We start from the raw sequence: 23,182 nt of genomic DNA, 5'->3' as shown, positions 1-23,182 counted from the left end.
ACCTCAAATACTGTGTTCAGTTTTGGGCCCTTCAGTACAAGAAGGACATTGGTTTGCTGGAGCGTGTCCAGAGAAGGGCAACGAAGCTGGTGAAGGGCCTGGAGAGCAGGTGTGGTGAGGAGCGGCTGAGGGAGTTGGGGTTGTTTATCCTGGAGAAGAGGAGACTGAGGGGAGACCTTATCGCTCTCTACAACTACCTGAAAGGAGGCTGTAGTGAGGTGGGGGTTGGTCTCTTCTCCCAAGTTCTCTGATAGGACGAGAGGAAATGGCCTCAAGCTGCACCAGGGGAGGTTTAGATTGGATATTAGGAAAAATGTCTTCACTGAAAGGACCAGGCTGCCTAAGGAAGTGGTAGAGTCACCATCCCTGGAGGTATTTAAAAGACATGTAGATGTGGCGCTTAGGGATGTGGTTTAGTGGTGGACTTGGCAGTGCTAGGTTAGTGATTGGACTTGATGATCCTAAAGGTCTTTTCCAACCTAAATGCTTCTATAATTCTATGATTCTATATTTATACTCCAGGCATATGAATTGCTATGAACAAAGACGCAATTTCTTTTTTACATATTATAGGGTTAGAGTTATCAAGTTCCAGGCTTTTCATACCTTTCATGAACTGTTTTTCTATGCAGATGTTAACAGAGCAGACAGATTTCACCAGCAGATGTCTCTCTTTCTGCATTAACAGACTGATCTTAATTTTAACTGACCTTCAGCAGTATATTTTTTTGTCTCTTGTGGGTTGGGTGGGGAGAACAGAAAATAAATATAAGAATGACTTTGGCTGAAATGCCAGTAGTTTTTTTCTGTTCATGAGGAAAATTGCAGCTGTTTCTAAAATGATCATGTGATATATTATCTAATGGTATTTGTATTCATCTAAAATTGCTAGCAGTTGAATTTGAAGTATGCTGTAATGTTTGCTTATTCACTCCAGTTGTATTTATCCTGGAGGTGTTTTTTTGTCATTTTTATTAGGCTTCATTTCTCTTTGAAAGATGATGAAGAAAACAACAAAATCATCTTGGATCTTGCTGTTTACAGGTCAGAATTATTTTTTGCTCTTAATTTTTGCCATTCTTAAGTTCTAATACAGATTGTTTCAAATATACTTCTGTCTGTAATGGGGACTTTTCAAGAGGAAAACAAATAACATAGGTGGTAATGGATCAACCTTGAAGCGTGTGCCTAAGAAATGAAGCTGAATAAACCAAAGACCTTTCAGACTGTTCTGTTACTCTTCAGTGAGGACTGTGTCTGATAGTCCTTTCTGGAATTGATGTTTTCTGCAGTCCACAAGCAGGTTTCCTCCACACCTGTCCTTTTATACTTACACAAAATCTTTTCCATTCTTCATTTGCAGATTAGGGTTGTAGGGAATGGGGTTTTTGCCCATTCTCTGGCCCTAGAAGTGCTCTAGTACTGTTCTTCTAGTACTGTCCTTCTAGTCAAATTCTTCTCCTCCCCAGAACAGAGTAGGGTACCTTGTCCTACTTTCCTTGTTTACTGGAAAGAGTCCATGGCCCATGCTATTTCCTGAACTGTGCCAGCACATTGCCTGGAAGAATTTTGGTTGAACCAGGTCAAAATATGGCAAGGAAACCTGATAACTATTTGATAGTATATACTACTAAGCAGTAGAGTGGCCCTGCCCACACTTCAGGAAGGGGTTGGACAACCACAAGCTTATTTACTCATAATGGGAACTTGTTAGAGGAAAGCTTGAATTAGTTTCATACCACAGAAATGCTATTCATGCCATGTGTTCTTCCCTTCCAGCTCATTAATCTCCCTCAAAAGAGGCCTGCTCCATATTTCTGAATTATAAAAATTAGGGTTTTTGGAGCCTCAGAAAATCTGTTCATGTGCAATAAAATTTTGGATATGTTGTAATATTCTGTGCTCACTTGAAAGAAATGCAAACTAAAAGTTTGAAAAATTCACCTGAGAAGTAAAGTTTTAAAAGAAGAGAAAGAGGGATTATGTACTTGTGCATTCACTAGTAGGTCACAGGTACATGAATGTGTGTGTCATATGATGAAGAGCAGATATTAAAGTGGAGCTTTTAGAGATCACAGATTTTGTTTGACAGTACTGAAATTCAGAAGTGCTGTGTTTTCTGGGAATAGGAAGTATTTCTGTTCATTGTTTTCCAGCAAATTCTGTGCAATAAAAAGAACTCTTATTACAAATTTACTAGTTAAGCATTCCGAAAGAAAAGTAGCAAAATACTTTTACAATTTTAAATAGCAAATAGATTAATTTTCATATTAATGTCAAGCACTAAACTAATAGAAGAAAGACCTTTTAATTTTCCACAAAGAGTTTGAATTCTTGCAGTTATAAAATAGCTGATGGGGAGGGCTTGACAGAATTTAGACATTATCTCAGCTGACATTCTGTGAACACACAGGAAGATCATGTTTTTTTTCCAGAAACATTAAATCCTAATAGTATTTCATGTAACTTAACAACTGAATTTGAAGTTTATAAACTATGAAGTTGTCATTAAAGAGCAATATGTTCTGCACTGCTTATTTACTGGAATATATTGTAGATTGATTCATCTATTTATATTTTATTCTGAAGACATTTGGACACTTCTCTGCTTGATGTTGATGTCCAGCCAACTTACATACGAGTACTGGTGAAGGGGAAGGTTAGTGTTTTATTACTACACTCATTTCAAATCAAGAGTTAATGCTTACCATAGTTATTCAGTGAACTCTGGGTCTGACTTTTATGAGTTACCAACTGTGTACACCTATGCAGAAAAAACATTCTTTCGTACTTGCATTATTTTGGACCACACACAAACTGTGGAAGTCCTAACCAGAAGATGTGCAAAGCTTGAAGTGAAATTTCACTCTCTCTCCTCTCTTCTTATCCCCCCCCAACACAGTGTACCATCATTCACTTAAGAAGAGAGCTTGCTAGTTGGCCTAGGCTAGAATTTAGCAATTTCACAATTTAGAATTTCTAGCTGACAGAAACAAATGGATGTATATTCTTTTGAAAGGGCATTTAGAATGTCATTCCAGTTTTCTCTCTTCTCAGTGGTTTTAATTTTATCATCATTTTTTCTGAAAAATTCTAAGTACTTAAACAGTAAACCAAAATCCCTATTTTTGACTGTACTAACTGCATAAACAAACTTCAGAGTTACTTTACATCTAAAATAGACTGGATAATCTTTCTCATTTAATTGCTAATATAAGTCAAGCATCATTTTGTAAACTTCTTTAGAAGTGTCACTTCAGGAATACAGCAATTCAGGAGTATACATATGACTATACTTGTAAGTAAGAACTGTTTAGTCTGCTAATCATTTATTAGGATTAGTAATACTACATATATAATGAGAGGATTTAGACCTATACTGGCCTTAAGATCAAAGGACATAATACTGGCGTTTCTATGTGTATTTTGTCCAGGTCAAAAAAAAAAATTTAAAAAAGGGGGATATTTTAGCATGATATATTTCAATCCCATATTTTCTCATAGCCTTTTCAGCTTGTGCTCCCTGAGGAAGTGAAGCCAGACAGCAGCTCTGCTAAAAGATCACAAACAACTGGTCATTTAGTTGTCAGCATGCCAAAGGTATGTAAAATAATCTGAGGAAGCCTCACACAAAGATACTTAAAATGTTGTCAGTACTTTGGGAATGTTTTGGAGTTGCAGGTAACATCTGGGTAGCTAAAGTTATTCAGTCTAGCCTTTCTCATCAGGACATATTTTCCAAAGAAGGAACATTCCAGAAAGACAATTTAATCATAGAGACAAAACTTATGATTTAAGATCTCTTTAAAGGAACATTATGAAAATCAGTATTAATAGAACTATTTGTATTCAGCTTTTTTATATGAAAAGAGAGTCTGCAAAACGTGCAGTATTGTGCAAATGTGTAAGAAGATGGATTTTTTCAAATAACTGAAAATAAACAACTTACCTACTTTCTTTTTCCACCTGTGAAATAATAAAAACAAATCAATTTTTCAAAATCTGTGTGGCACACATGTGTGAAGATTACATCTCGGCTCAAGGACAGGGGTGATGTACTACTCTCACCTCTCAGGTGATCAGAACAAGAGTTGCTTAATTCATTTTCCCTTCATGAAAGACGGGGTCCACTGACCAGCTGTACAAAGCTGCTCTGTAGTCACAGAGCAAAAGGGTTGTGGCAACATGGTGTTTCAATTGAAAAACGCTGCACAGCAGTCCCTAGTACTTAATGTACTTAAAGAAATATTTCCTAGAAGTAATACGCCCCTAATATTCCTAACCCTGGGCTCTTCTATCTCCCCTGTGCTCTGATGTTTTCCTGTGTGGTGTCATGCTGATCAGGATTCGAACCAATTCAGAGTTCTGCTGGCAAGTAAAAGCAAATTGACTTAAAGTGTTTTTTATATTCTCTCTCTTCCCTGCTCAGCCCAGTTCTTGCAGTGTAAATGGGAGCAAACTGATAGCTATGTCCGCTTTATTTCCTCTCTACTGTGTCTTCCCATGGTTTCAGTAAATGTAGCTTGTACCCTGGATACATAAGTGGATTGTGATTTGTGGGATGACATTAGGAGTAGATGAGGTAGAATCAAAGGTGGAATCAGGACATCTCCTACCCATTCCCACACATCTGCCAAAAAAATTAGAGAATAGAGAAGGATTGACCACTAATGAGGAACAGGTGAAGACATGGTCAACTTGCCTTACTGAAGCAGTCAGCGATAGGAGTAACGGGTGGCCAGCCAGTGGAAGTTTAGGGAGCATTAAGAACTTAAATACATGGAAGATGCAGTAGTGTGAACCAGAACAGAAGACAAGGGGCAGAGAGAATCTGAGTGGCAGAGGTACCTTCCGTATTGGGGCATAACGGGTACGATGGTGGCAGAAATAGGGAGGCATTTAAGGTGGGACTTGATGTCGCCTGGTGTAAGACTGAGTTCTTGGACCTGCAGGAAGAGCAGAGATAGACTGAAGGGCTTGGCACAGACAGGGAGCTAGAAGTTTTAGGAAGGTAGAGTTCTGGAGATGAGAGACCCCAGCAAAGGGCCATGAAGATGATTAAGACTATTGGGTATTTTTCATATGGGGAGAGGCTGAGAGAGCTGGGGCTGGTCACTCTGGAGAAGAGAAGACTCAGGGGAATCTTATCGATATATGTAAGTACCTGAAGAGGGGGTTGCACAGCAGGATGGAGCCAGGCTCTTTCCAGTGGTGCCCAGTGACAGGACCAGAAGCAATGGGCACAAACTGAAACACAGGAGGTTCCCTCTGAACATCAGGAAACACTTTTTTACTGTGAGGGTGGCTGAGCACTGGCCCAGGGAGGCTGCAGAGTCTCCAGTCCCTGGAAATATTCCAAAGCCATCTGGGCATGGTCCCGGGCAACGGGCTCTAGGTGGCCCTGCTTGAGCAGGAGGGTTGGACCAGACGGCCTCCATGGGTCCTGTCCAATCCCAACCATTCTGTGAGTCTGTGATTCTGTGAACTTCATGGATTTGCTGACCAAAGATGGATTTGTGCTACTTTGCAGGAATTGCACGTAGCAGGTACATACCTATTGTTCTTTGTTCTATATTACAGTCACAGAACCTGTTCCCTTCCCCAATGACTGAATTAGAGTGCACAAGCTATATTTTTTAGGATACATATCCTTTTCAGACCCTTTCTAACCATACAAATTTTATTGGTATTAATAGGATGTAGTCTAGGAAGCAAAGTATAATGAATAAAGGTTAGCAACAAGTGGAAAGCCAATAGATATTTTTCTTCCAGAACATTATGACTCAGGTTATCAACAACATTTGAGAATACCAATTTGATATCATCAACTTAATATGAATTCTTTTTAGTAAGATAATAGGAAGAGCAGAGTTCATCCAACTTCTTTCAGGCTGTATCAGTGATAAGACAAGCCTAATGACTAACCTTTCTGTTCCTGATAAACAGTTATTATAAAAATAAAATTATTTGCAACTAGATAAATGGCCTAGCACATTCCTTAGGTAACTGAAATGTTAAAAATGCTATTAAGCTAAAAATAGTCTCCTATAATATGCTTCTTGCAATATTATCCTGAAAAGGTATCTCTCAGTAACAGAACAGAAAGCTAACTGAATTCAGTAAGTGTTTTTCACTTGCCTTAGTGAAATTAAATTTAAAGAAATGAAATAAGTTTCACCTTCTTTTCTGGAAATATTTTTCTAAAATGTACTATTTACTGCACAGCGAATCACTGTAGAATGGGTGTCTTCCTAAGGCAGTGTCTGCCAACATTTTTTGGAAGGTTATCAAAACAAACCAAAGGACACAACATTCACTGAAAAGATATAGTGACACTTTTAAAGTGTAGTGTTTATGCTGTAATAATCATCTGTACGGAGATTTTGCATGAGTAAAGAGGTGATAGTGACTACATCGTACATGCTTATTTTTCTGGGAAAAATACACATGATATGAAGCTTTTCAAACTTCGAACCTCTCTGCTTGGGCAGTGTCGTCTTTGCAGATGATGCAGGAAAATTAAAAGCAGAGACTTTGACCAAAATTGGCATATTGAATCAGTGATTTTGTAACAAGTCATCAGTAGATTACATCAGTAGCATTTTAATTAATGTCTGAAAAACAGCTTCAAAACCCAGTGTTATTAGTAAGCATTTTCTATTTAGGGTTCTGAGACATTCTGTGTCATGTTTTAAAACTTCACTTTCCTTATTTTAGTGAATCAGAGTGCAGAATTTGGACTTTTTCATTAATTCTTTATTATATAAGCAGTCACAAATTAATTCTGTCAGCTTTTTATTGCCCAGGCCTTCAAAAGCATTTAGAAACTTAAAGATCAATGAAAGTTAGATTCCTTAATTAATTTAAAAATAGGAGTGGTATATATTATGTATGTCAGTACAAAGGTTATTTGATAGAATTTTGTTATATAATTCGCACTTACCTAGGTATGGTAAATGCAGTAATATTTCATTACCGTCAAAGGCATGTGGAGACATACAGCTGGGAAACCCTAGAAATCTCTTCATCCTTTAGGGTAAATATCGTTCAGGGAAACTCAGTTACTCAGTGGAATTCCTCTTGTAAAAGAAGAAAGCCACTGTAGGAAAAAAACTGTGGACTCAAAAAATGACTCAGCTTAAAAATATTGTTTTCACATATTCATTCTGTTTTCTCAGATATATTCCAGATTCTATTTAACACATCAATTCTAGAATTCTCTGATAATGATCTTAAAAGAGCTCTTCTTTCTGTTTTCTGATTAATGAAAATATTAGCAGTAGTTTCATAGAATCACTTTCAGAAAGCTTTGTTATATTAATTTAGTCCATCTTCCTGTTTATCACAGGCTTTAAATTTCATACAGGTATCTTTTTACTGAGCCCAAAGTTTTATATTTGGCCACAGTTGGAGCTATGGCAGTTCTGGTTTCCAGGACAGTTATGCTCACTTGATCAACATCACTAAGAGATGGACAGTCAACTACTGTCTTGATGAAGCTCACATACTGTTGTTGCATATGGAGTTGTGTTTCAAAACCAAGAAAAATTGGAGTGTATCACCTAAATTTTTTTTCTCGAACAGAGGTAGGAGGGCATCTTTTGAGCAAAAGAGCTTTTAAGTCAAACAATATTTGATAATTGGTAATAGATGTTATAGTAGGCAAATCCTATCCCTTCCCAAAGTTCCAGGATCATTTCTTGTCAAGGAAGCCTCTTCTGTTGATTGCAGAATCAGCAAATTTCCTCACCGTTCTTGATGATGTGCTCTGAGGGCAAAGTAAGGAACATTAGTCTCCAGGGGATCAAAGGAGCAAATTATTGTTAAAAGAACAGAACACCAGAGGGCGTCCTGAGAAGAGAGGTAAGGTCCAAAGAAGCAGACTTTTAATCCCAGAGTATATACAGAGTCAGAGGTGATCAGCCCCTCCACAATGAATTTCAGAAGCAAATGACAGAAGCTGCAGGCCTTGTCTTATTTCTTGCTGATTTCAGAATGGAGACTTCAAGTTTACCAGGCACCTGGAACAGACTGCTTTCAAATCAGTTGCTCTAAGAAACAGTCAATAAAACAAACTGTTTGGTACAGTTCTAGTTCTCCTCTTTCCTTTCAAGTCCTTACGGGGTCCCTTTCTCATGATGATGCTAAGAAGAGGAAGAGATACCCTTTTGCCATGAGATACCCTTTTGCCAATAACATGTATTCCAGAAAATAGTGACAGACATGTTTTCTTTGAGAAGGGGAATTCACTTGGAACTTGAACGTGAGATTCTGTTTTAGCAAAGGAGCTGAGGGAGTTTGTGGTCATTCAATCCTTTTATAAAGAGTGAGGAGAATTCCAGACTGCGGCAGATTCTTTAATAAAAGCGTCTGAACTAACATATGAACACCAGAACTGAAATGGAAGTGGAAGACACATCATGAACCAGCTAGCTATGGAGAAAATCAGCAATGTGCATTATTAACATGGTACTAAATAAGACAGCATATATTTAAATACAAATAGATGTATATATTTAAATGTTTTTTTGTGTGTGTATACATATATACACATGCTCATATATATATTTGAATATAATTCCATTCAGATAATTTGGTTAAAATTTCTTTATGAATGTGTTTTATGATGAGTGAAGTGTTAAAATCTAATAGAAAGAGTAAATGTCACAAGAGAAAATTTCTTCCGACTCTCCTAATTCTTCTGTTTTTGAGAGATTATTTAAATGCTTGTGAGCATAAATATCAACTTTCATGAGACTTACTTTTCTGTCTTTTTTTTTTGAGGCTAAAGAAATAATCCTGGCTAAGCAAAAAGTATCAACTTCAGTTAAAGATTCTGACTGCAATACACGGCAAAAAAATGCAAGAAGGTAATTCCTTTTTTTCATTTGCATTAGGTTTTTTTGTCTGTTTGTTATTCACATGCCAGAATATATGCTTCTTATTACGTTATTATTGAAATTATTAAAATATTGATTTATATAGAGTAAAACTATGTCTAAAATCTTTAGACTAATGGCCTGTCTGATGCTGTTTATAAAGTGATCTGCTCCAATAGCAGAGCCAAAAAAGCACTTATTTCTGCTGATCAGTTTTATTCCATCAGATCATTCAGATTATTAAACTGGTATATACTAAAACTAAATCACCTACTGAGAATTGCTTCTGCAGAGCTCTTCTTTATGTAACTCAAGTCTGAAACCATTTAGAAAGCAATGATTTTGAATCTCTCTCATGAAGGTGTTTGCATGCTGGTACACAGGTTGAGCTACTACACTAATAAATAGGTTCAAAAAGCAAGTCTGCAAGGTTTTACAAAACACAACCATCCTATTAAATGTGATGTAAACTCGAGCTCTTGAAATCTTGCAGTTAACGACTGCCAGAAGCAAGCAATTATCAGTGATGCACTATTTTTTACTTTCCCTCTTAGCAGGCATTACTAGCCATTGCTGTAGACAGGCAGTAGGTTTGATGGACACTTGACCTAAGCACAAATACTATGATACATCTTTTAATCTTTCCTTTTCCTCTTGCTATAGGCATTTCTGGTATTTATACCAGAAGAAGATATGGTAACCACAAAGTTTGTTTAAACCATTTATATGTTTATATTTGAAGAGTTGTATTTGTTTGATTGTTCGATTGTTTGATTTAATTGTGTGGCATGTTGATGGAAAGGCTGAGCAGTTAGTAAAAAATAGCATTACAGATCATCGGTATTCTTCTTGGTCTCAATATTTAGGACACTGGTAAAATGGCTCTGCAAGAGTCAATTGTCAATAATTCTACTTTTTATTTCTTATTTTTAATGAATATCAGTCATGACTTCTTTTATTGAATGACCTGCATAATCAGAAGATGATAGGGTGACTGGAAGAATTTGTTGAGATACCTAATGAGCCACAAGCACTGCACCCTTTCCTTAGGGAGCAGTGATTACAACAATGCACCATCTTGATTACTGAGTATTTAAAATAGTTTTAAAAGCTCCAAGCCAAATGGTAGAGACTTACTCTGCATGATATTTGAAAAGTCCTGGCAGTCAGGTGAAGCCCCTGGGGACTGGAAAAAGGGAAACATTGTGTCCATCTTTAAAAAAGGTAGAAAGGAGGACCAGGGGAACTACCGACCTGTCAAGCTCACCAGGGAAGATCATGGAACAGATCCTCCTAGAAGCTGTGCCTAGGCACATGGAGGACAGGGAGGTGATTCGAGGCAGCCAGCATGGATTCACTAAGGGCAAGTCCTGCCTGACCAACCCAATAGCCTTCTCTGATGGAGTGACCACATCAGTGGACACGGGAAGAGCTACGGATGTCATCTGGACTTCTGTAAGGCCTTTGACATGGCCCTCCACAACATCCTTCTCTCTAACTTGAAGAGATACATATTTGATGGGTGGACTGTTTGGTGGATAAGGAGCTGGTTGAGTGGTTGCATCCAGAGAGTTTTGGTCACCCGCTCAATGTCCAGATGAAGATCAGTGAGGAGTGGTGTCCCTCACGGGTGTGTACTGGGACCGGTACTGTTTAATATCTTCACCAATAACATAGTGGGAGCAAGTGCACCCTCAGCAAGTTTGCAGGTGACACCAAGCTGAGTGGTGCAGCTGACACACCTGAGGGATGAGATGCCATCCAGAGAGACCTGGAGAAGCTGGAGAGGTGGGCCTGTGAGAACCTCCTAAGGTTCAAGAAGGCCAAGGGCAAGGTCCTGCACATGGGCTGGGGCACCCCCAATATCAATACAGGCTGGGGGATGAAGGCACTGAGAGCAGCCCTGTGGAGAAGGACTTGGGGGTACTGGTGCCTGAAAAGCTGGGCATGAGCCAACAATGTGCGCTCACAGCCCAGAAAGCCAACCGTATCTTGGGCTGCATCAAAAGCAGCGCGGCCAGCAGGGCGCGGGAGGGGATTCTGACCCTCTGTTCCGCTCTGGTGAGACCCCACCTGCAGGGCTGTGTCCAGCTCTGGAGCCCTCAGTACAGGAAGGACATGGACCTGTTGGAGCGGGTCCAGAGGAGGGCACAAAAATGATCCGAGGGCTGGAGCACCTCTTCTGAAAGGACAGGCTGAGAGAGTTGGGGTTGTTCATCCTGGAGAAGAGAAGTCTGTGGGGAGACCTTATTGTGGCCTTTCTGTACTTAAAGGGGGCTTATAAGAAAAGTTGGAACAGACTTTTTAGTAGGGCTTGTGGCAAAAGCACAAGAGGTAATAAAAAAGGGTTGATTCAGACTAGGTATAAGGGAGAAATTTTTTATGGTGAGAGTGGTGAAACACTGACACAGGGTGGTGGATGCCCCATCCCTGGAAACATTCCAGGTCGGGTTGGACGGGGCTCTGAGCAACCTGATCTAGTTGAAGGTGACCCTGCTCACTGCAGGGGGGTTGGACTATATGACCTTTAAAGGTCCCTTCCAAACCAAACCATTCTATGATGCTGTTCTATGATTCTACGTTGCAAATGGAATAGTCCTTTCCTCAGAAGTAGAGCTAAATCTGTATATGCATTAGAAGAAATCAGTTAAAAGAAATTTCTCAGCTTTTTTCCAGGAGAAATCTAGATCTTCCTTCGTTAGATAAGTGACATTGTCTCTCTTCCAAATGGATTCTGCCAAAGAGCAAAACAGTTGGTAATTTGTGGATTAGCAATATATATTTTTTCAGAACCCTCTATGTGCCTTTAATTTCGGCTACACAGCCAATGTGTGAATAGAAGTAATAATGGGAACATGGAAGTAATAATGTGAAACGTTCCCCTTTCCTGCTAGCTGATGAGCTAAAGATACTCCATAGCATACTGAAACTCCAAGAATCTGTGTTTGCTTTCAGTGCAGTTTTAAGCAATTATGAATATGCTTACTTCAGATTTTGAAGAAAAAATACAAATTTTACTGTTAAAATATTGCAAGAATATGTATCACAAAAGTAGAAGTAGGAAAGAAGTCTTCTGAATTACAACTCTTACTAAAAATAGTAAGTTTTGACCTCTTTAGTTGAAAAGTCGCCGACTAGCCAGATGTTAAAAATTTGCTGAATAGTTGTCTCTGAGATTACAGAAGAACATTCATTACAGTGATTACCCTTGACAGCTACAGATGTCTTAGCTAAATGCTGTCAGACATATAATCTGCTAAAATATAATGTAGTGCTTTAAATCTCTTTAACTCTTGTTAGCTGGTTTACACGATGATACTATCATTACTTCTGCCACGTAAGAAAGATTTATTCTGTGACTCTATACATATCTGTGTTTCAAACCTTCAGAAAGACAAGTTTCTATGGGAGGAATTTGTCAGATTGATTTATTATACTTGTAAAGCCTCTATTAATGCAGTAGCTGAGTATGCCAGTCTTCACTGTGACTGGCCTCACAATTCATCTGTGAGGTACAGAAGCTGAGTTCACCATAGGTGAAATTCGGATATAAGTAGGAACTGACTTTTCTGAAGTCATACTGGAAATTTTAAGAGTAACAGTTACATGAAGTCAATAATCCTTGTCTCATACCCTCAGCTTTAGACTATTCTTCCTTTAACATGTTGGAAAAGAAAAAAAAAAACCAACACAAACCAAAAAACTCACAATGTCTCTATAGGTAGATATACACACAGCTGAATTCCTCCAGGAAAGAAAGATACATAGGAATGTGTGAGAGAGATGTTTTTGTGTCTTTTTTGGTTGGTTGGTTTTTTGGTTTGGTTTTTTTTTTAGTTTTTTGTTTTTTAATGTACATCTTTATATGTAGAGGTTGAGAAATACAGCCAGAGAACAGATTAATTGGAAGAGGCAAAGGAATGGAGCAGCAATTTCTAGGATACTTCACAAAGCAGAATTAAAATCAAATCAGCAAGTTCTGATCTATACACATCTTTTATAATGAAATAAGGTATGTAAGGAAGAGGTGATTTCTATTTGAGTAGTTCAAGCATTGCAAATCTCACTGCTGTAGGTGTCCTTCTCCTCTTAGCTAAGTAAGATTGCAAGATTGTAAGATTTTTCCATCTGGATTCTTAAGGGGAAAACAAGAAAAACCTGTGCTGCTGGAATGTCCACCACTGGCAGTGATACACCCGTAAATGCTTTTGAACAGGTTATCCAGTTTCAGCCCAATTTCACTAGCTGTGAGAGATATCAAATGTACAAAAATTTAAGTTATATTGACCTTTAGGCCAAGAAAACGTGTATGTTTTTGATCACTGTGTTGGATCTTAATTCCAACCTTGTTCTAGCAAACATGTCATCATAAGACTCATTAGCAGAATTTCTTTTATGGTTTACAATTTCACAGTCGTGAACAGGCATTAATTTACTTTCCTTGGAGAACTTTTTATTTTCAGTTGAGCTTTTTTCCATTTATTAACGAGCAAAGAAAACCACTGATTACTGGAAAAACTCTACATTGCCTCACTTGAGGTGTAACAGTGTTGCTGAAGATGTGACATACTGTGAAGCCCTAATTTACTGGATGACCCTGATTTAGTTTGGTTCATTTTGGTGGAGAAGATGCAAAGAACAAATTTGTCAGAACAGTTTGCAGATGTAAGAGTAAGAATCTTCCTTTGGGAGCGAGGGGTCCTAATTTGGATCCGTGAAAGAATCCTTGTGAAGTGTGGGAATACTCCCTTTCCACAGACCTAGTGGCTGAGAATCGCTCCCACGTGTTGCATTTCTACAGTTTACACACAGAGGGATAGAGGTATGGCAAGTTGGGAAGGAGAGAGCTTCATGCTGCAAAGGGAAACACAGTAGAACAAAATGAGTAATTTCCTCAAGACTGGGGGTCAGAGGTAAGATGAGGTCAGAAATTGAATGGAGCTGTAGGCAAACTAACCAGAAAGAGCTGCAGGAGGATTTATGTGATCTTTCAAAACCGAATTCACTTCTTGCCTAAACCAAGCACGAATATTTTAACTTGAAGAAAGCTAAGTGCATCCAAAGTGTGGCCTGCACAAAAGATGAATAAATGTGTAGAAAGATCGCAAATGGCAAATCAGTTATCAGTTCTGTTGAGATGTCATGTTTGCCTTCTATAAACACCTGCGAGTAGATCGTAAATCTTGAAAGTTGATTAGATTTGCAGAAATAATACTGTCAGGCTATGTAATTTGTTAGCTGTCTTGAAGACATTGAGGATTTTTACAATGCAAGTTACATTGCCTGGGAAAGGGAGGAACATAGGAAGTGTAAGTCAATTGAACATGAACAACCAGAAAGGGGAGTCAGGTATGACTAAGCGACATATTAAAAAAGCTTTTTACTCAAGTTAATCTTAAAGGATAGATTAATTTGCATTCTCGTGGAGGCTATTCTCTGCCATTTGACTAATGAGGAGAACAAAAGGTGGGGTGACTCAGAAGTGATTTGAAAATTAATTTGCCCACACGGGTGTCTGGTAATCCATAAGTGTAATAGAGGCGAGCAGACTTCAGAAACATGCCCTCTGGAGAAAAGCATTCTCAAGAATGCTGTTCAATTAACTCCTGATCACCACAATCTAAAGTAATCGCCAGTTGTCCATATGTGACAAGGACAAAAGACTGAGGGCAGAGACGTATTTTAAAGTCTCTTTGTAACCTTCCATAACTTTGTAAACAAAGTCTTAACACCTTGTTAGAATAATGTTTGCAGTGTAAGCTTCCCCAATGTTTAAGCGTTAGGGACACAACTTTGACTGACAGATTTAACAGTGCTTTTTATTTTTCTGGGTTAATCAGGAGTGAAAATAAGATGGTATTATAGCCAGACCTAGAAATTCGGGGTCAAATTGCATATCGCAGGTGTTGGAGCACATTTCGTGCTAACAGACAAGGTCAGTTTGAAATTTGGTATCTTGAAGTGACTGTGCACAAGAAGGTAAGGGATGGAATGGTGAAGTTGAAAATGACACAGTGACTATGATCTTCTGTCTAACTTTTAGAAACTTGGATGCTAGCATATACATTCTCAGTTTGATCGCTCCTATTTTTGACATGTATTTGTCTTTTAGGCAAGATATCATCAGCCTTTTATTTATCAGAACCTTTTACCAGTGATTTGTTAGTTCTTCTTGATTGCAGTTTAGTCCTTGAAAAATGAATTTGATTCTATCAGCCACTGTATATTCATATCTTCCCAATGATCCACTGATTCTGAAGACCCCAGCTGTAGCTTCATTTCAGATCACACCTATGTAGGGAGATTTGAAAGACCTCTTATGCAATGAAAGAGGTATTAACATTACAAGTATTTATAAAACCATGATTATTTGCTTAGATTACCAGCACATTTCTGTAAACATGTATTTTCAAAAGTTGAAACCAGAGCATAGGAAGTATCACATATTCACCATGAGCTTTTAACATACATAAGTAAAGATTTGTCTTTCTCAAAGCTCACAAGATATAATCCCATATCCGAGAATAACTTTATTTTTTTCTTCAAGGAAAGGATTTATTAGTACTTTTTCTAAGATGATAATCACATTTGTGCTGTTTCATTCACAATGTTAGAAGACTGAAAAAAGTGCCTCTCCAAAGCTGTTGTGACTTGTAAATATCTTTGGAAATGCTGATGCCAGAAAGGAAACTTTCAATCAAATGTCAAAAACCGTATATTCTGGATCAAATGTATGAGAAATCCTTAGCAATCTAGATTTTTTTGAAATTCAGAAATTGAAAGACGGGGATGTAACTGTCAGATCATTAAAATATCAAACGCGGGGTTTAAGAACAGTGTGAAAAAAAGTGTAAATCGTAAAAAAATACCAAATTATCAGATATGTGCTCTGTCACACACCAGATTGTTCAGCAGGCTGCTATAGTTATGCAAAATGGAAGGACTGACTTTATTGTGGAGTCTTTTCATTTTCTATTCTAAATGCATTGTTGAACTATGTGGAGATAGAAATAGTTTTTATAGGGAAAAAAAATTGTTGGGAAAAAATAAAGGGTTTAATCCAGTGCTATTTTTTTTTTGTATGGTGCTCTAATCTTTAGACCATAGTTTTCTCTTGCGTAGAGACCACTCAGCAGCAGGTAGCAGTGCCAAAAACTGTGAACTTCATTTTTTTTTAAACCTGAAGTTGAAATTATTTTCAAACATTGAGGTTTCAAGATGCATGCTGTAGCTGGTCCTGCAAGAAGTATTATTTTTTCATCACTGTTGTCTTACCTGTGCTCATGGAATTGCTTCAGCAACAAGATTATTTTTATTCTGCTGGGTAAAATTGCATTAAAAAGTCTTTAGATGACCTAAAACTCGTTCTTCCAAAAATTTTCAGGTGCTTAGTCTTGACATCATCAATACCCAGCCTCTTCTTGTGTCGATAACGTGATGAGAGGAACAGATTCTCAGCAGATATTTGTGTCGTAGCTGCACTGACTTCAAGATAACTGAGTCTTGTCATCAGCCAAATACTTGTATCATGGCAGTTGAGATAGTACTGTGAAGCCTGACTAAACAAGTATAGAATGTTTGATCATGTGCATATAAGTACATAAAAGCCCAGTTCCTTTCTGGAAAAAAAATCACCTGTGCTTGATTCTCAGTCTTTCCTATTGTCTGTTGCTAATAGATAATTCTTGATAACATGTGCTGATTATATTTTGTGAATGACTGAATCATATAATCCTTTCATAGCTTGTTGATATGCATTGTTACTTAGGATCCTCCCTGTACTGAAGTTTATTCTGCTACTAAGCAATAAAATATTATTGTATTTTCATGACTAGCAATTTGTACAAATTTAGAGCTGTTGAACAAATGTAAAATACCACTATTAATTAAAATACTTCAGAGCAAGGAAAATCTTTTTTACCATGTGACAGAAGCACAGGCTGAGGGTAATTAATTTTCATATTTATGCCTTTTTAGCTTTTTCTGAGGTGCCTAACATAAGTGATTAGATTAAGATTCTGGACAGGGTGAGCTCTCTTTGGAATCATCGAATCATAGAATAGATTGGGTTGGAAGGGACCTTTAGAGGTCATATAGTCCAAGCCCCCTGCAGTGAGCAGGGTCACCTTCAACTAGATCAGGTTGCTCAGAGCCCTGTCCAACCCGACCTGGAATGTTTCCAGGGATGGGGCATCCACCACCCTGTGTCAGTGTTTCACCACTCTCACCATAAAAAATTTCTCCCTTATACCTAGTCTGAATCAACCCTTTTTTATTACCTCTTGTGCTTTTTGCCACAAGCCCTACTAAAAAGTCTGTTCCAACTTTTCTTATAAGCCCCCTTTAAGTACAGAAAGGCCACAATAAGGTCTCCCCACAGACTTCTCTTCTCCAGGATGAACAACCCCAACTCTCTCAGCCTGTCCTTTCAGAAGAGGTGCTCCAGCCATCGGATCATTTTTGTGCCCTCCTCTGGACCCGCTCCAACAGGTCCATGTCCTTCCTGTACTGAGGGCTCCAGAGCTGGACGCAGCCCTGCAGGTGGGGTCTCACCAGAGCGGAGCAGAGGGGCAGAATCCCCTCCCGCGCCCTGCTGGCTGCGCTGCTTTTGATGCAGCCCAAGATACGGTTGGCTTTCTGGGCTGTGAGCGCACATTGTTGGCTCATGCCCAGCTTTTCAGGCACCAGTACCCCCAAGTCCTTCTCCACAGGGCTGCTCTCAGTGCCTTCATCCCCCAGCCTGTATTGATATTGGGGGTGCCCCAGCCCATGTGCAGGACCTTGCCCTTGGCCTTCTTGAACCTTAGGAGGTTCTCACAGGCCCACCTCTCCAGCTTCTCCAGGTCTCTCTGGATGGCATCTCATCCCTCAGGTGTGTCAGCTGCACCACTCAGCTTGGTGTCACCTGCAAACTTGCTGAGGGTGCACTTGCTCCCACTGTCTATGTTATTGGTGAAGATATTAAACAGTACCTGTCCCAGTACACACCCCTGAGGGACACCACTCCTCACTGATCTTCATCTGGACATTGAGCGGGTGACCAAAACTCTCTGGATGCAACCACTCAAACAGCTCCTCATCCACCAAACAGTCCACCCATCAAATATGTATCTCTTCAAGTTAGAGAGAAGGATGTTGTGGAGGGCCATGTCAAAGGCCTTACAGAAGTCCAGATGACATCCGTAGCTCTTCCCGTGTCCACTGATGTGGTCACTCCATCAGAGAAGGCTATTGGGTTGGTCAGGCAGGACTTGCCCTTGGTGAATCCATGCTGGCTGCCTCGAGTCACCTCCCTGTCCTCCATGTGCCTAGGCACAGCTTCTAGGAGGATCTGTTCCATGATCTTCCCTGGTGAGCTTGACAGGTCGGTAGTTCCCCTGGTCCTCCTTTCTACCTTTTTTAAAGATGGACACAATGTTTCCCTTTTTCCAGTCCCCAGGGGCTTCACCTGACTGCCAGGACTTTTCAAATATTATGGAGAGAGGGTTGGCAACTACATCATCCAATTCCTTCAGGTCTCTGGGATGCATATCATCAGGTCCTATAGACTTGTGTGTATCCAGGTTCCTCAGGTGGTCATGAACCAGATCTTCTCTTATAGCAGGAGGGACTTTCCTCCCCCAGCCCCCTGTTGTGGTCCATCCGTTTGAGAGGTGGGAAGTGAGGTTGCCTGTGAAGACTGAGGCAAAGAAGTTGTTGAGTAACTTGGCCATCTCCTCATCTCTTGTTATCAGTTTGCCAGTTGTGTTCATCAGGTGGGGAGTACACATTCTTTGACCTTCCCTTTCTGGCTGACACACCTGTAGAAGCCCTTAGTATTCTTTGCATCCCTTACCAAGTTCAGCTTCAGATGTGCCTTGGCCCTCCTGACCCCATCCCTACACAACCGGGCGGCATCCCTATACTCTTCCTAGGATGCCTGTCCCTGCTTCCACTGCCTGTGCATTGTCTTCTTTCCTTTTAGTTTGACCAGCAGGTCTTGACTCAGCCATGCCAGTCTCTTTCCTTCCTTTCATGATTTCTTACACCTGGGGATCAAGAGCTCTTGCACACTATAGAAAGTGTCCCTAAAGATCTGCCAGCCCTTTCCTGCTCCCTTGTCCCTGAGGGCACTTTCCCAGGGGGCCTATTGACTAACTCCCTAGACAGCTGCAAGTTTGCTTTCCTAAAATTCAGGGCCCTGTCTTTACTTCACCTGCACCATATCCCTCAGGATTGCAAACTCTCCCCAACAGCTACTGATAAAGTGATTCCAGGTCACAGCACATTTCATAAATCACACAGGAAACAAAAATATTTCTTATTTCTTGGGGATTAATATTTTCTAGAATGTTGCCACATAGTGAATCCACTTCTATTTCATTAAACTGTGTAGTACAAGAAAAAATCTAACATTATAAATTGAGGAACATTCAGGGTAAAGAAATAAGAGTTTTCCGGTATCTGTCTTCATTACCCCTAAAATACTCCTTTGAGTAGTTTTTGGTTTTTTTGTGCTGTGTTTTGGAAAAGGTTATCCAGATTACTAAAGCAGCGTGCTTCTCTGGTCATTTTCCACTCAGTAAAATAAGCAAATAATTCCCGTAGCACAAGAAAAATCTAGTGGCACACGGCTGAAAGAGGTGTATGAGCTGATGTCTGCCTCTTCTGTTAGTCATGCTTTCCTTGGCACTAGCATAGGAGGAGAGGAGGAAACCTGCCATAAATCCCTCTGAATCTCTGCTCCACTGGGACAGAGATCCTGCACATGGATGTGGGCTGCTGCGTCTGCTCAGACCCCACAGAACCATGATGGAGAAGCACTGGCAGAATTCAGAAGCTCCTTGGCAAAACTCCCTTTGTTTTAACAACTAAAGATGGTGATTTTCAATTAAAAATCTTTTAATATGCTTTATTTACATATTTTCGTTACCCATGTTGTCATCAAAGGAATGCATTCTTTCCTTCAGTGACTTTGCTACCAGCGCTTTGTTCTGGTCCTAATGAGCTTTTCTGATATCCTGAGTGAACAGGTAGTTTTCTCACATCTTTGAAGAGTGTCACACTGTCTTTTGTAATGCTGAGCTTGGAGCTTTGACCCAAAGTAGCACTCAATGTAAAATGAAAACTAATATGAGGATGTAGAAACCGTGTTGGAATTTGCAGAAATTAGAATGCCATTGTAAAATTAAATGTCCATTTTACTATTTTTCATGTAAACAGTAACAAATTACTTGAAAACGGGCTAGATTTTTTCCATTTAATTGTTGAGCTTCAATTAGAAAGGAACAGTGGCTTTAAATGCTGCAAGAGAGAAAGTGTAAGAATATTTCAAATCTTTGATCATCATGTGATGTGGATGCTTCGCCTTAATGCGTGGCCCATACACATTTCTAAGTGTAATCTAAAGGAATATCCTTACTAGCAATAGAATCTAGAAATTCTGTTATAATTCTGACCTTTCTTATACTTCCATTTCATTTTTTTTCATAATACAAACATGGTGGGGATTCATATTGCCAAAACATAAGAATTAGCTGATAAAAGCAAATAAATCCGTACAAGTACATTTTATCTCTCTAAATAAAAGTATTTCTGCTTTCCAAAGATGAATCTATCACATAGAAATTAAGTCAGCTAGTGTTGAAAATGAACAGAAAGAAAAAAGAATGAAATAACAATTAGATTAAAAAAACCCTGTCTTACATCAAGAGCCAACCATTTGTAATGTGATACCAGTGGTCACCACGTTCTGAACTAAAGCAGATTATAGATGTCAAAAAATTAACTTTTGGTGTTTGTAGGCTGAGGATTATTTTGTACAAAATCTTAGAGATTCTGTAGTACTTTTCTGTGTTTACACTGAGTTTTTCTGTAACAATCAATTCTCAAGTTACGAGAACTCTTAATCCTCATTTAATTGGACTCAGGAACAGATCTCACACTGGAATCAACAGGTTTATAAACAGGCACCCAAAATAGTTCTGTCATATTTGACACTGGAATTAAGGTTTTTTCCATTTGTTTCCCTGTTGTTTCAGGAGCGGACAAGTTGAGAAATTAGAAGTGGATCCTGGTAAATATTCATTCCCTGATGTGACAAAGATAGTCCAAGAAAAGGAACGAATTGGACAGGGACCTATTAGGCTCCAACCAAAGAAGAATGCAGAGACTAAGAAGAGTTGTGTAGATTTTGAAAATAATGATGATGTTCCTCCCTTAATTTGAATAATTCTTAAATAGTCCCTCTATATGTGGCATGTATGCTTGAGTTGTTTTCATGACCCTACGTGTAAAGTAAGTATAATATAGCTGAAGGTGGAAATATTGTTACATTTCTTATCAGTAACTTTGTTATGCCTGTTTTCTTCAACATTTTTTGTTAGTATATTGCTATATGAATTCTTTTTTTCTAGATTGTTTACTTAATAAGTCTCAAATCAGAATGGGAGCCTTATAAGTCAACCATTGCTGTTTCTTCAAAGAATTTACTGTCTAGCTTGAAAAATGACATATTACTGTAGAAAAAGAGAGAGGAAGAAAGATATCTTTTGACACAATTTATGATTATTCTCACTAAACTGAAGATAGGAAAAATCTCTGTGTATTCCTTCAGTGTTTTCTTTTTCATGAAGGACAATAGTAAAAGAAAAAAAATTATTCCAGGAGTGAGAGACAGTGCTGTAACCTACCATATGTCAGTGAATTTTCCAGCATAATGCAGAGCTCATGGATTCTGGAGCTGGTATAACAATGCCTTTCCTTGAAAATGTGGGGAGAGAATAGTGCTGAACACAGTATCTCAGATGTGGCGCCATGGGGAAGCTGGGAGAAATCAGCTAGACCGTTCTTGTTCTTCTTTATGCAGCTACTCTAAAGTGTTCCATCTTTTCAGGATCCCCTTAAAATATCAAGGCTAATTTTAGCTGTTGGATGAAATAAGGTTGAGCAGCTGTAATGGGATGAGCTGCTCCTTCCCTACCCTCCAGCCCATTTTTAGCAACCAGAGACTCCATTATAATATTTTTTTCCTCAGCTTCTGGATTGCCCCATGAGTGAACAGGCAGCATCAAAGAACAAATGTATACTGCGTTACATTAGAAAATTATTGCAATTTGGCAAGACCAGAGGTTTTTTTCCCCTCCAGTTTCCTGAGAAAACAAAGTTCATGCCATTCTTGGCTCTGCTTTTGAATGCCATTTCTGTTATTTTCACTCTATTTGACAGAAGAGAAAGGTCACAGAAATACTCAGCTCCTCTAAATTTAGTGAAAACAGTCACTGAGTAGTAAAAAGGGATTATCTTGATGCAACTGCTGTTGGGAAGAGAGAACTCAGCCATTAGGTGTTCTGCCAGTAGCCACTCAGCTAATCAACATGTTGGTAACTGGACTCTTTGTGTATATTATCATTCTTGCCTAGGTGGTAGTTAAAGAAGGAAGGAGTCATGATGGTAGGGCTCTGGGAACCTGAGAGAAATTTGAGGAGAGTGTGGGAGATGTTTGGGAAATATGGTTAGACCTTGAGTTACTGTGGAAGCAGAAGGTGGATATTGAGAAGACAGTGGAATTTCGCAGAGGGAGGGTCACAACAAGTATTTCTGGGTTGGGTGGTTGTTGAAATGAGGAATATGTAGGGGACATATGGCATAAAACCATAGAAAATCAAGCCTCATTAGCTTTGTTGTCTACAAAACAGTTGATTTAAGGATATATATGTGCTTGAATGTCTCTTTTGACCTTTCAATTGGTCAATGAGTATTCGATACTATAGTATATTGGTTTTTTACCAATTTTAAGGCCACTGTTATTTCAAAGATAAAAACTAAAAAAGAAACTCCAATGAAAAAAACAAGTTGAGTGACCTACATTACCTTGCTAATGGATTTGAAACTGGTTTTCTGTAAAGGAGGGCTGTTTGTCCTGCAGAAGGAAAATGCTCCTGATTCAAACCGCCTTTTGCTTCTAGCCAAATGGGATAGAGCAAGCAAATTCAACTCAGGAAGAATCAAAGAATATTTTGTGGTTAGATCTTTAAGGTAGAAAATTAATAAGCTGCATTTACAACTGAACCACTAAAACTCCACTTAAAATAAGGTGTTTAAGTAGCCGTGTAAGTTCAGATAGTGCCCATAATATTCTGCAGCACATAGTCAAGTCCATGATACATTGTTTGAAAGTGCTGTATACCTAAATGTGAAAAAACATCATGCATAAAAAATCAGCAGCAAGAAAGAAAACATTGCTATTAAATTCTGGGGTTTTTTAGCCTCTCTGAAGTACTTTATGATTCTCCACAGATGTTTAATGTAAGATAAAGATAAAT

The 23,182-nt window shown here is 38.9% G+C and overlaps 1 protein-coding gene across 3 annotated transcripts in view; it reads left to right on the top strand.

Annotated features, from left to right (window-relative positions):
- LOC142053766 (dynein axonemal assembly factor 11-like) overlaps positions 1-22,693 on the top strand; it is a 63,963-nt gene extending 41,270 nt beyond the window's left edge. For all 3 annotated transcript variants that reach the window (XM_075085851.1, XM_075085849.1, XM_075085850.1), the window contains 5 exons: positions 979-1,044; positions 2,590-2,659; positions 3,505-3,600; positions 8,785-8,870; positions 20,900-22,693. In XM_075085851.1, the coding sequence (XP_074941952.1) occupies positions 979-1,044; positions 2,590-2,659; positions 3,505-3,600; positions 8,785-8,870; positions 20,900-21,086 (505 nt within the window). In that variant the 3' untranslated portion in view covers positions 21,087-22,693. The remainder of the gene's footprint in view (positions 1-978; positions 1,045-2,589; positions 2,660-3,504; positions 3,601-8,784; positions 8,871-20,899) is intronic.
- The last annotated feature ends 489 nt before the right edge of the window (positions 22,694-23,182 follow it).

Source organism: Phalacrocorax aristotelis, chromosome 2, assembly GCF_949628215.1.
Source record: "Phalacrocorax aristotelis chromosome 2, bGulAri2.1, whole genome shotgun sequence".
NCBI lineage: Eukaryota > Metazoa > Chordata > Aves > Suliformes > Phalacrocoracidae > Phalacrocorax > Phalacrocorax aristotelis.
This window is presented reverse-complemented; position numbering and strand designations above follow the sequence as displayed.